The 12,181-nt window shown below is 44.7% G+C and overlaps 1 protein-coding gene across 3 annotated transcripts in view; it reads right to left on the bottom strand.

Moving 5' to 3' along the window:
• Nucleotides 1-12,181, bottom strand: part of GLS (glutaminase) — a 76,995-nt gene that overhangs the window by 50,606 nt on the left and 14,208 nt on the right. For all 3 annotated transcript variants that reach the window (XM_083409209.1, XM_083409211.1, XM_083409210.1), the window contains exons 6-7: nt 9,590-9,753; nt 4,981-5,039 (exon numbers count right to left, since the gene is read on the bottom strand). In XM_083409209.1, the coding sequence (XP_083265335.1) occupies nt 4,981-5,039; nt 9,590-9,753 (223 nt within the window). The remainder of the gene's footprint in view (nt 1-4,980; nt 5,040-9,589; nt 9,754-12,181) is intronic.

The raw sequence follows: 12,181 nt of genomic DNA, 5'->3' as shown, positions 1-12,181 counted from the left end.
TATTAATTAATATTTTCATAAACAACAGACCACGCATTGGAAAACTAAGCAAGTTACTATTAATATTTTTTTTCAGATATATATAAAATTTTGAAGAACCTATAGGAAAAGACAAGTATCATGTCTGAGTAAGCAGGAGGGAGGGAAAGGGAAATGTGATCTATGTTTAAAGAAATAAAGCTGTTTCTGTACATATATCCATTTAGCTGCAGGATTACTAAACTGAGTAATCAGCTGAAACACAGAACAAAAGGCTGAATATATTCAGAAGCTATAGGGTATGAAGAGCAGAGTTGTCGTATAACATTTATAGGGATGAGCCTGCAAGAACTGCTAGCTTTCATTACATCTAGTACAACTTCTATGCAGACAGAGGTTAGTTCAGTTCTCCACCATTTTCATAAGTAAATGGGTTTCAATCTGAGACTTAGGTTGCCCTAGTAAGTTTGATCACTAGGAATATGTCCACACGAACATTACTTAACTCCATTTATTTCAATGGGTCTATTCCAGGTATTACTTTGTTAGCTCTCATGATCGCATTTATTATTTCATAGCTGAAGCTGAAAAAAATGATTTATAAGTGGTTTTCCTTCCCCTCATTTTTAGATAAGGTTGTTGGAATCCTTCCATTGATGGGGCCCATCCATTGACAAGCAGCATCCATTATCAGTTCTGATACTGAATTTCTAAAGAGTTTCCTCTAAGTGAATGCAAAAAAAACCTTGAAGAATATTTACTCTCCAAAACATACTTTGACATCACTTCTATTAGCTATCCCGATTCTTTCACTGTCTCTATATAAAAAAACAAACAAAAAGGGTCCGCTGGGTATATAAACCAACCTAGTCTATTTTCTGGGAGTTTATGCTGGATTGCAATGGGCCCTGCAAAACTTATCAAACATTAACTGAAAAAGTGACCACTACAAGCATTAGGACAAATATTTCAATAATGGAAAACCATGTCTTCTGAGGGGTTAATGGCTGGCAATTAGGGCTTACCTCCAATTGCTATGCTTAACTACACCTAAAAATAATAATTACAAATACTGTTTCAAACTGTAAATCTAGAAACTGCAAAGACGTTCAGATACAGCAGTTTATTTAAGACTCGTGTATCTTTTAACTAGAGCTTGGGATTCCCAGGTAAGGGGATTTTTGTATTTAGAATTTAGGAAAAGAGAATAGCTTTCATTAATTAAATTGTGCACTTGCCAGGGGGCGGGGAAAAGTAGTAACACCAAACTGTAAAATTGTAACGTGTACGTATAAATTTCAACCATGGTAAGAACTGCAAGGTCTGACCAAAGGAAGAATTCACCTCATGTGCCCACTAGAAAATGGGTGAAAAGGAGCAATCATTGTTATGGCATTCTCTGCTCACCTATGTACATGATTATAACTATTTTGTATTCCCACAGAGCACCAGTTCTTAAGATTTGTTACACTGAGGCTTTTATTCATTTGACCTCTCTAGATGACCTCTCTCTCTTAACAGTGGTCATGCGGTATGTTGCATGGGAATTAAAATCTTTCGAATGCCGATCAGTCACCTATGTCCTACATCACAGATTTGTAGCTGTCAATACACTATTATTCAGCAGGTTGACATAGCAAGGGCATCTCTCATTCAGTAAGGCTTTTATGCACAGCTCCTGACATACAGCTGCCACTATGCAAGATCCAAAACTGTATAGTAGCACTTTGAGAAGCAACAGACCAGAGTATGCGCAAGAACAAGAAACCTTAGTCACTAAGAACGGCTTTCTTAGGCCATATCTGAGATCTATTTAGCCCAGCAATCTCCCCAGGAGTGGCCAACAAAAACCCGGCACATCTTTACTGCACACTCAATACAGCTGTACAAAGTGAGTTTAATTTTAATTGAGATGTTTATCACTGGCCCAATTTGTACACGACATCAAACCATAGTTTAAAACAAACTATGGCTTTTTGTTAGCTTGCTAGTGCTCAAACACTTCCTGCAATGGTCCTATCCAACTCCGGCAGCTACCACATCACAGCCAAAGTAAGTCAACGCCTGGCTTGTTGCACTCTTTGAACCCAGACCCTTAAAATCATGGCTTAATGTTCTATCAGTGGTGGCCATTGACTGCTCTAGAAAATAACTTTACTTTCTTTTATGTACCATACTTTAGGAGTCATTGACTAATAGGCTTTAACCACTCAAGCTAAAGGAGCTTCTATAACTTTCCTTATATACAGGAAAGGACTTTGGTACAATTCAGCATTGTCTTGCCACTATATGTGTTATATTTAAATGGTTTCAAATGGCAGTAGGTTTAGAATGGCATCATGAAAGGCAGTAGTAAACAAAATATGCTAATCAGTTAGAACTATTGCCCTATTGCATATACAGTTGTGAAAAACAACATGTAATAAGGTACACATTTAAGATACGCAATGAATGAATTCCCAAGGTTTTGCACCCTCTTCAACAAAACAGATTACATCTTCGGATTGTAGCCTTAAACAGCCATTTGACTTGCCACTCTGTATTAGACCAAGCACAGAAATTTTAGTATTCTATGATCTTGAGCTAACAAATGCTCCAAATTCATGTATGAAGCTACTCTAATTCTATACATAGGCTTTAGAAGTAGGTCTCATTGGAGACAGCAAGGCTTATTTCCAAGCAAACATACCATTAGCCTGTGGTTGTGAATGTTACTAAGTGTGAGCTTACAATTATCTCAGAATGATAGCGAAAATATTTTTAAATTAAAACCACGTATTAAAAACCCAGTGCTGATTCCTAAGTTTTCATAGTCACTCAGTTTTTACAAAATAGCTTCCCAGTAGATGTATCACAAAAAATGTCTTACAATCACTTTAAACAGATGATGCAATATGGTGATTTATGTCTGCTGGACATGCAAGTATACTACATGCAAAGTTTCAATGCAATCCAGTACAGGCTACAAAAAGTTGCTATAGTGTTCTTGTCATGATATCACGATTGCATGCAGTAAAAACTAAAACTGCAGAATATTACAACAGCCTGAAACCTACACTGTTGTGATAGAAAAGCACATTTTAGACTAATTACAGTGGAACTTATTTCCAGGAAAGTTTGCACTTTGGATTTTACCCTACAGTACTTTGTAACAGGCTGTACTGTAGCAATAATTACAGTCAAGTATTTGATGTATTGTATATTGCTTATTCTAACCCACTGTCAAAATGAATTTCAAAGTTATTTAAACCTACAGAGAAAAGTTAAACATGAATAAATTTACCTGTCATACTTAAGGCCATTTTCCTTCACCTATAGCTATTAAAGATAAATGTTTTAAGCAGGATTTTATTTTATTTTATTCAATATAACGAAAAGCAGAAAATCATGAGCCAAGACTGAAGTAGCCTCTCATATCTAAAAGTCTGAAAACAAATTAATGGATGTTAAGATGAAATCAACAGCATAGGTTGTCCATTTTTAAGGCTACTAGGGGAGTGAAATGTTGATTAGTTTCACTTATTTCTAGAGAGCCACTGCTTCCAGTATAAGTTTTTAATTCTTACAGATATCTCATCACACTAAATGAGCAATTAAGGCATATTAATGATGTAAACACCCAAAGTATGTTAATACTTGTAAATATAATGAACAATTCTGTCATTCAAAATATACACTTGATGTAGAAACAATTTTTGTTTTAAATCCTTTAGAAGAGCATCACTGCAACAAATGCTAAAATATGTAAGAAACAATTTAAACTGTATATTAAAATTGATGTACAAGTTCTCATTTAACAGACTTTAAAATGAGTTGCATGTTTCACAGAATCCATCAAATCTCAAGTAGAAGGTGTTATGCTTGCGTGGCAAAACCCGCCCCCTCCCGCATAAGTAGAAATAACGACACAGACAACAGAATTAAGGTTAATGGGCATAAATGGCCACAACTTTATTGATTACAGGTAAGAGAGGTATTGGCATTTAGGCATTGGCCCTAACCGACTATCCGGTCTGACCGGGAAGGGTTAAACACCAACAGGGGGAACCCCCCGAGATGTACATCCGTAGGCGCCCCCCCAGGGGTTACCGCTCGGGGGCGCGCTTTAGGCCCTAGCCTCCGTAGGTTTCGGACGAGGCGACGCCCCTCGGAGTCCTTTAACGAACTACCCTTCATGAAGTGGGGGAGGTGATGGCGCTCCTCCCCCCCGACCAATTTGCATGACAATACCCCTGCCAATGCCTAACCGCCACTACCGGGAAGTTGTGACGTTTTGCTACGAGGTAGGCGAAAAAACCACAAGGCTTCATAATATAGCCAATTAGCCGAATGGAAAAACTCCTACCAGGCCCCTTGCGGCGACCAGCCGAAGCCCATAGCAAAAACCGGGCAACCTAAAGGGAGGGAGGGTGGGAAACACGCTGCTGCTGCAGGAGAGAAAGGGGCGAGCCAGGGGCTGCCCCGACCTTTTATGGGGCTAAGGACCGCCCGCGATGGTGCTGACGTGGGCGTGAGCCCGCAACCCCACCCCCTCTCTATGTCGGGAGTGGCATTATCTAATATTCCTTCCATTTTAATATAATTCAGGCCACAAATCTAGAGAAGCATGTGTTACTCTGAAAAAAGTAGGAGCCCATCTTTAACCCAACCTATTTCAAACAGCAGTTTGGAATCCAGCAAATTTAAAGGAGGAGGGAGAAGAGAGAAATAACACACCAGGAGCATTTCCCCTTCAAATTATTTCGTACCATACCTCAGAACTGGTTTTTGAACATACAGGGTAGGGTTTAGTTTCAGAAAAGTAACAACGAAAACAGTTACTTTCACACATACCCCTCTAGATTCAAATATTTTTGCATATTTGCCCGCATGCTTGTGTGGACTACAAACTGCAATTCAAATTAAAATTTTCATTGTCCGTGCAATATCTAACATTGCACAACATAGCTTTCCACAAAAATGTTAATAATGAAGTTCAGAAAATTTGTGTAAACATTTTACCTTGATCAAGGAAGTGATCACAATTGCTCCAGCATTCACCATAGGATTGTGAGGTTTGTCTGCAAAACAAAAGTTATTCAGTCATGTACATTCACTACCCAAGGAATTAAATTAACAAAAGGTGTGTGAAAACCAGCACAATCTATTCTCTTCTCCATCAACCAACATTCCACATGTAGTCAGGATTCCCTACTGCATAAGTGGACTAAATTCCAAACCAGAATGATGAAATGAAATAAACAGCTCTTGCATGCCAGAGATAATGGCACATGCATTCACGTCATCTAAAAAGAAGTTAACTCTACTCTGAGTAACAGTAGAAATATAAGTTTTCAATTAAACTAAATGCAGCAAACTTTTTTTAAAACATTGATTAACATATACAAACTTATTAACATGGGGCTTTATTCACCTAATGAACCCTGTTCTAGTACTTCCACTTCTGCAAAGGGCTCCCCCCTGCCCCCCCAAATAAGCTCAGTGGGAAGGGTCCAGGAGAACCCCCAGAATGTCCTGGGAGAGATAATTCAGTCTGGCAAGCTAATATGCTTGCGCAGACAGATTTGGAAATCTCAACATTGAATTAGTTTTGTTCTGTTTACTACACCCCATTTATGTTTCAGCTATAAATTCTACATGCAGAAAAGGGAGTTGTTACTGAACTAGAACATCTTGGCTACAGGACCTAGTGGTGCAAAGGTATCCAATAAAATATGCTGTCAAAATATATGCAAGGAGAAAACAGGGGGGGGGGGGAAATAGTTCACAGTCCTAGAACAAATGTTAGTATTTTATTTTTTAATGTCTTATGGTGAGGTGAAATTACCTCAGCTGTTTTCAACATTCAGCGATGATTATCCATACTGTTAAGATGACACTGTGATATAGGAAAACTAGTGGACTATATTTAGGATAGTCAATGAAAGTGCATGCGCTCTACTCCTAATGAAATATTGAGTTGGCACATAGCAGTAACTTTTAGACACAACAGTTGGCGCATCCTGCCTGTGGAAACAACTGCTGATATTCACACACTTGGAACTGTGCCAAGGACATTACAGTATCCTAGTTCTTATGTATTAAGAGCTTAGTAATCACCATCAAGAAGTTAATGGCCTGGAATTCAAGGCTAAATACATCTACAAGTGAACGAGGTTACTTATGCTCCTAGGCTAATGATTCCCACAGATGGGTCCAAAAAGAGCAAAGAGGGCAAAAATGGAAATTAACAGACAGCCTATGGAACCAGCAGAACTCTGGACCAAGTTTCTTCTCCCCCCCCCCCCTTTCAAATCCTTTATTATTTTATTCACATAATATACATTCTTTACAACAAACAACTCCAAAATAAAACCAAGCTTCTTTTTAATGTCTCAACAAAAAGTAGCATCAGTTACATCTCAGACTACCAAGGGGACTTTTCTATATCAGTATTTGTCGATGCTTAATTAAAGTTCTGTCTTTCAAACCTATATTCGCTATTCAAAGTATAAACCAGCACAAATCCTTAATGTACAGAGCTGTTTAAATGCTCCACATTAATTGTTAAATTAAGAACTTTCCAGAGTCTGTACGACATCTGTGAACACTAATAAAACTATATTAAAATACAAAAAGAGCTAGACAGGCTAATTTTATGACTAAATATCTATCTTTTAGCAGTAGCTTTAAGCCAAAAATGTGTTCTGTATTTCTAAATTACAAGCATTTCCTTTCAGATAAACAAACACATGAAATCTATTCCTCGGCAGAAAGATCACATGGTCTTCAACTGCCATCTCTTAATTATCATTGTATTAAAAATTAATTTGGTGTCATGGCAACCGAGAGGTGTCTTCTCTCACCAAGCAAAGATCCTGGGAGTATGCAGGTTTTTCACTAATAAACCCAGTCTTTCATTCCTCAGCTAGATGAGTCACCAGAATGTAATTTCACCTTTCAACATATTTAGTGACAGCTTATGCAAAAAGCCACACAGAGGGCGAGATCCAACATCATAGCAAAGGATGCAACTGTCCCCTCCCCAATTTGCCCCAACCCTCCAGAGCAAATTTGGGGAGCATGTGGGGTATTGCAGGAGAAAGGAGGGGGGAAAGGGAAGTTCTCTTCATACAAGCAATAGTCGGATGAACAGGTGGGGCGCCACAGTGAGGTATCACCCAGAAAAACATGCAACTTTTTAAAAAGATTTTTACTTAAGAGCAATTTATTAACTCTATCAACTGATGAGCAACAAAGCAGCAGTCAACCCCCACCAACCACACCCTAGAACCCTAATGTCACATCCTATGTTGTTCTAAAGGGCCCCCTGCCCCCAGAAGAGGTCTTAGGGGTTTGCAGCGGGAAAGGAGGCAGCAAAGCCCTGCTGCATGGGAGAAATTTGGCAGACTAATGTTCACATAAAGGATTTCTTTTCTCCACACAAAACATTCCCAAGTGCACCATAGGTACAATGCGGTGTTTATAACCACAGCACATGGGAGACCATATATAGTCAAGGATATCACATAAACTGACAGCACAACTCCCACTGATGTTAGGTTACCAATAGTATTACTTTCTATAACAGAGAAGACTGACAAACAATGTCCCTCATTATCTTATCACCATAAATCAGAAGGAAGGAAGAAGTTTCACTCAACAACAGCAACGGCTAATCTTTTCCAGCCTACAGGTCACATTCACATTGGCAATCTGCCACCCTTCCAAGGACTGCAGTGGTGAGCATGACCAAAGTATGTACATCACATATACATTTTCTCTTGTTCATGCAGTCATGCGCTCATACTTGCACACATATGATTGCATGCACAGAGGCACACAGCCCTCTCACATAGCACTCTAATTCTGTCCCTCCCCCTCCATGACAGGGCAGAGAGGAAATGCTGTCCTCTGCTCTTTCAAGACAGTGTTCCCTTTCCTGACCTGGAGGGGAAAGCCTTGTGAATTTGAGCGCCAAAAGGTTCATTGAGATTGGAGAATCTTTCAAAGATGGTCACTACCTCTTGATACTGGATCTACAGACTGGAAATATGCTGGTAGCCATAACCATGAACAAGTACCTATGAATGACAACAGACCATGCAGCTGCATGGGTGAACTCCTAAGTACAGTGGTGCCTCGCAAGACGAAATTAATTCGTTCTGCGAGTCTCTTCGTCTCTGCGAGTCTCTTCGTAGCGGTTTCTTCGTCTTGCGAAGCAACCCTATTAGCGGCTTAGCGGCTTAGCGCTATTAGCTGTTTAGCGGCTATTAGCGGCTATTAGCGGCTATTAAAGCCTTAAGGGATTAGCGGATTAGCTGCTAAAAGGCTATTAGCGGTTTAGCGGCTTAGAAAAAGGGGGTGGGGAGCGGAAAAAAATCTCAAGACTCGCAAGACATTTTCATCTTGCGAAGCAAGCCCATAGGGAAATTCGTCCTGCGAAGCACATCGAAAAACAGAAAACCCTTTCGTCTAGCGGGTTTTCCGTCTTGCGAGGCATTCGTCTTGCGGGGTACCACTGTATGCAATCTTGGTTTTTCGGTAACACTGCTGCTTCACTTTGGGGTCACTAGGAATAGCAGGGTCCAGGATGAAGATATGCAAAGGGTAATAGTTGTCCCACAAGGATCCCTGTTGTGCATCTGTATGAACTATAGGATTGGCCCAGAAACCAGTGGGTTTACTTGGCATTAATCATGCCCGCAATTCTAGAACAGGAGTGATTAACCCACACATTTGAAGAGAAGAGAAAGTTTAAGCAGGTAGGGCGGGGGGGGGGGGAAGAATCATCACAGCACTGGACTGGATAGAGAAGTTCTTTAAACCTTTTCTCTCACCCTGGTGCTACAATCCTTTCCCCACAACCCAACTCTGGTATGGAACACACCAAATGCTTATGTGGGACAATGCAAACACCACAATTTCCCCAGGAAAATATTGAGCTAAAGTATGCACTCAGGTTTCTTTGTTTTACACAGTCTGCTACCCAAGCACTCTGGCAAGCACATCTGAATATGTACAACATCTTCTCATTCACTCTCCTTAAACCATAAAATGACATTAAAGGTAAAGTTAAAGGTACCCCTGCCCGTACGGGCCAGTCGTGTCCGACTCTAGGGTTGTGTGCCCATCTCACTTAAGAGGCCGGGGGCCAGCACTGTCTGGAGACACTTCCAGGTCACGTGGGCAGCGTGACAAAGCTGCTCTAGCGAGCCAGCACCAGCGCAGCACATGGAAACGCCGTTTACCTTCCCGCTATAAAGCGGTACCTATTTATCTACTTGCACTTAAGGGTGCTTTCGAACTGCTAGGTGGGCAGGAGCTGGGACCGAAAGACGGGAGCTCACTCCGCCGCGGGGATTCGAACCGCCGACCATACGATCGGCAAGTCCTAGGCACTGAGGTTTTACCCACAGCGCCACCGGTGTCCCTAAAATGACATTAGCTGCAATTATATCTAAAACCAGAAAAAAAGATCTGCCCAAGCAATTTCATAGAACAGACAGAGGGAGGGGGCACTCCAGTTCATTCTTCCCTTGTACCCACTTCTCCATCTTCCCCATCCCTCACTGTTTTTTTTTTAAGATAGAATATTGGGAAGTGGCAAATACATATTCAGCTAACTTACCATCTTCATTGAGGAACAATTTGTTGAATCTTAGTCCACTAGGCTCTTTACCAACATATCTGTGTACATAGTCCGTGCCAAGGTCATTAACAGCAATAGCATACTTCAAAGGCTTCACACAGGACTGAAGACAAAATGGAACTTTGGTATCTCCAACAGAATGCCTGAGAGACAAATAACATATTAGTAATTGTGCATTTCAACTTAAGGGGAAAATAAAAATTGTCACACTAGGTTTGAGAAATAGATATAATCCTAGGGAAAGGGACTTTTGAAGTGGGTTCTATTATTTTTGTTCCGTTTATATGATGCATCAGGCTGGAATATAGGTTTATTATTATTATAATTATTTCACTACTATCCTAGTTTGTTTGGGTGGGAAAAGTAAACAATTAAAACATACCGTATTTTTCGCCCTATTGGACGCACCGGCCCATAGGACGCACCTAGTTTTCAGGGGGGGAAATCAGGGGAAAAAATACTATTTCCCCCCCGCAGCTCTGGGAGCAGCGGACAGGCTTCACGCAGCCTGTGCGCTACTCCAAGACCTTCTCCCTGCTTTTGTGGGAGGTGGGGGAATTCCCCCACCTCCCGCAAAAGCCCATAGGAGCCGTGCGCGACTCCTAAGGGCTTTTCGACCAGGAGGGAAAAGGGACTGAAATGGCCAGTCAGTCCCTTCTCCCTCCTCGGGGAAAAGCCCCCAAGAGCAGCGCGCTCTTCAAAGGGTTCGTGGCTCCTGCTGCCTTTTCTACGAGGTGGGGGAATTCCCCCACCTCCTAGAAAAGGCAGCAGAAGCCAGGGAGCCCCTTTAAAGAGTGTGCGGCTTTTGCCTCCTTTTGCGGGAGGTGGGGGAATTCCCCCATCTCCCGCAAAAGCCCACAGGAGGGAGAAGGGACGGACTCAGCCAGCCAGTCCCTTCTCCCTCCTCGGGGAAAAGCCCCCAAGAGCTGCGCGCTCTTCAAAGGGTTCGTGGCTCCTGCTGCCTTTTCTACGAGGTGGGGGAATTCCCCCACCTCCTAGAAAAGGCAGCAGAAGCCAGGGAGCCCCTTTAAAGAGTGTGCGGCTTTTGCCTCCTTTTGCGGGAGGTGGGGGAATTCCCCCATCTCCCGCAAAAGCCCACAGGAGGGAGAAGGGACGGACTCAGCCAGTCAGTCCCTTCTCCCTCCTCGGGGAAAAGCCCCCAAGAGCAGCACGCTCTTCAAAGGGTTCACAGCTCCTGCTGCCTTTTCTACGAGGTGGGGGAATTCCCCCACCTCCTAGAAAAGGCAGCAGAAGCCGCAGAGCCCCTGTAAAGAGCGTGCGGCTTTTGCCTGCTTTTGCGGGAGGTGGGGGAATTCCCCCATCTCCCGCAAAAGCCCACAGGAGGGTTGGAGAGTAGTGGGATGGCGTCGCACGCCTTCCCGCTGCCCCCCATCCTCTGGGGCTGGCCATGGGGGAAGCGCTGCTTTCCCCCCCCCCGCCAGCCTCAATGCCGGGATGGAGAGTAGCAGGAAGGCGTCGCGCGCCTTCCTGCTGCCCCCCATCCTCTGGGGCTGGCGAGGGGGAAGCGCTGCTTTCCCCCCCGCCAGCCTCAATGCCGGGATGGAGAGTAGCAGGAAGGCGTCGCGCGCCTTCCTGCTGCCCCCCATCCTCTGGGGCTGGCGAGGGGGAAGCGCTGCTTTCCCCCCGCCAGCCTCAATGCCGGGATGGAGAGTAGCAGGAAGGCGTCGCGCGCCTTCCTGCTGCCCCCCATCCTCTGGGGCTGGTGAGGGGGGAAGCGCTGCTTTTCCCCCCGCCAGCCTCAATGCCGGGATGGAGAGTAGCAGGAAGGCGTCGCGCGCCTTCCTGCTGCCCCCCATCCTTTGGGGCTGGCGAGGGGGAAGCGCTGCTTTCCCCCCCGCCAGCCTCAATGCCGGGATGGAGAGTAGCAGGAAGGCGTCGCGCGCCTTCCTGCTGCCCCCCATCCTTTGGGGCTGGCGAGGGGGAAGCGCTGCTTTCCCCCCCGCCAGCCTCAATGCCGGGATGGAGAGTAGCAGGAAGGCGTCGCGCGCCTTCCTGCTGCCCCCCATCCTCTGGGGCTGGCAATGGGGGAAGCGCTGCTTTCCCCCCCGCCAGCCTCCAACCCGGGTTGGAGAGTAGCGGGAAGGCGTCGCGCGCCTTCCTGCTGCCCCCCATCCTTTGGGGCTGGCGAGGGGGGAAGCGCTGCTTTCCCCCCCGCCAGCCTCAATGCCGGGATGGAGAGTAGCAGGAAGGCGTCGCGCGCCTTCCTGCTGCCCCCCATCCTCTGGGGCTGGTGAGGGGGGAAGCGCTGCTTTTCCCCCCGCCAGCCTCAATGCCGGGATGGAGAGTAGCAGGAAGGCGTCGCGCGCCTTCCTGCTGCCCCCCATCCTTTGGGGCTGGCGAGGGGGAAGCGCTGCTTTCCCCCCCGCCAGCCTCAATGCCGGGATGGAGAGTAGCAGGAAGGCGTCGCGCGCCTTCCTGCTGCCCCCCATCCTCTGGGGCTGGCGAGGGGGAAGCGCTGCTTTCCCCCCGCCAGCCTCAATGCCGGGATGGAGAGTAGCAGGAAGGCGTTGCGCGCCTTCCTGCTGCCCCCCATCCTCTGGGGCTGGCAAT

Source organism: Podarcis tiliguerta (assembly GCF_965153285.1).
Source record: "Podarcis tiliguerta genome assembly, chromosome: 1".
NCBI classification, from domain to species: domain Eukaryota; kingdom Metazoa; phylum Chordata; class Lepidosauria; order Squamata; family Lacertidae; genus Podarcis; species Podarcis tiliguerta.
The sequence above is the reverse complement of the archived record's forward strand: the minus strand, read 5'-3'. Positions and strand labels throughout refer to the sequence as shown.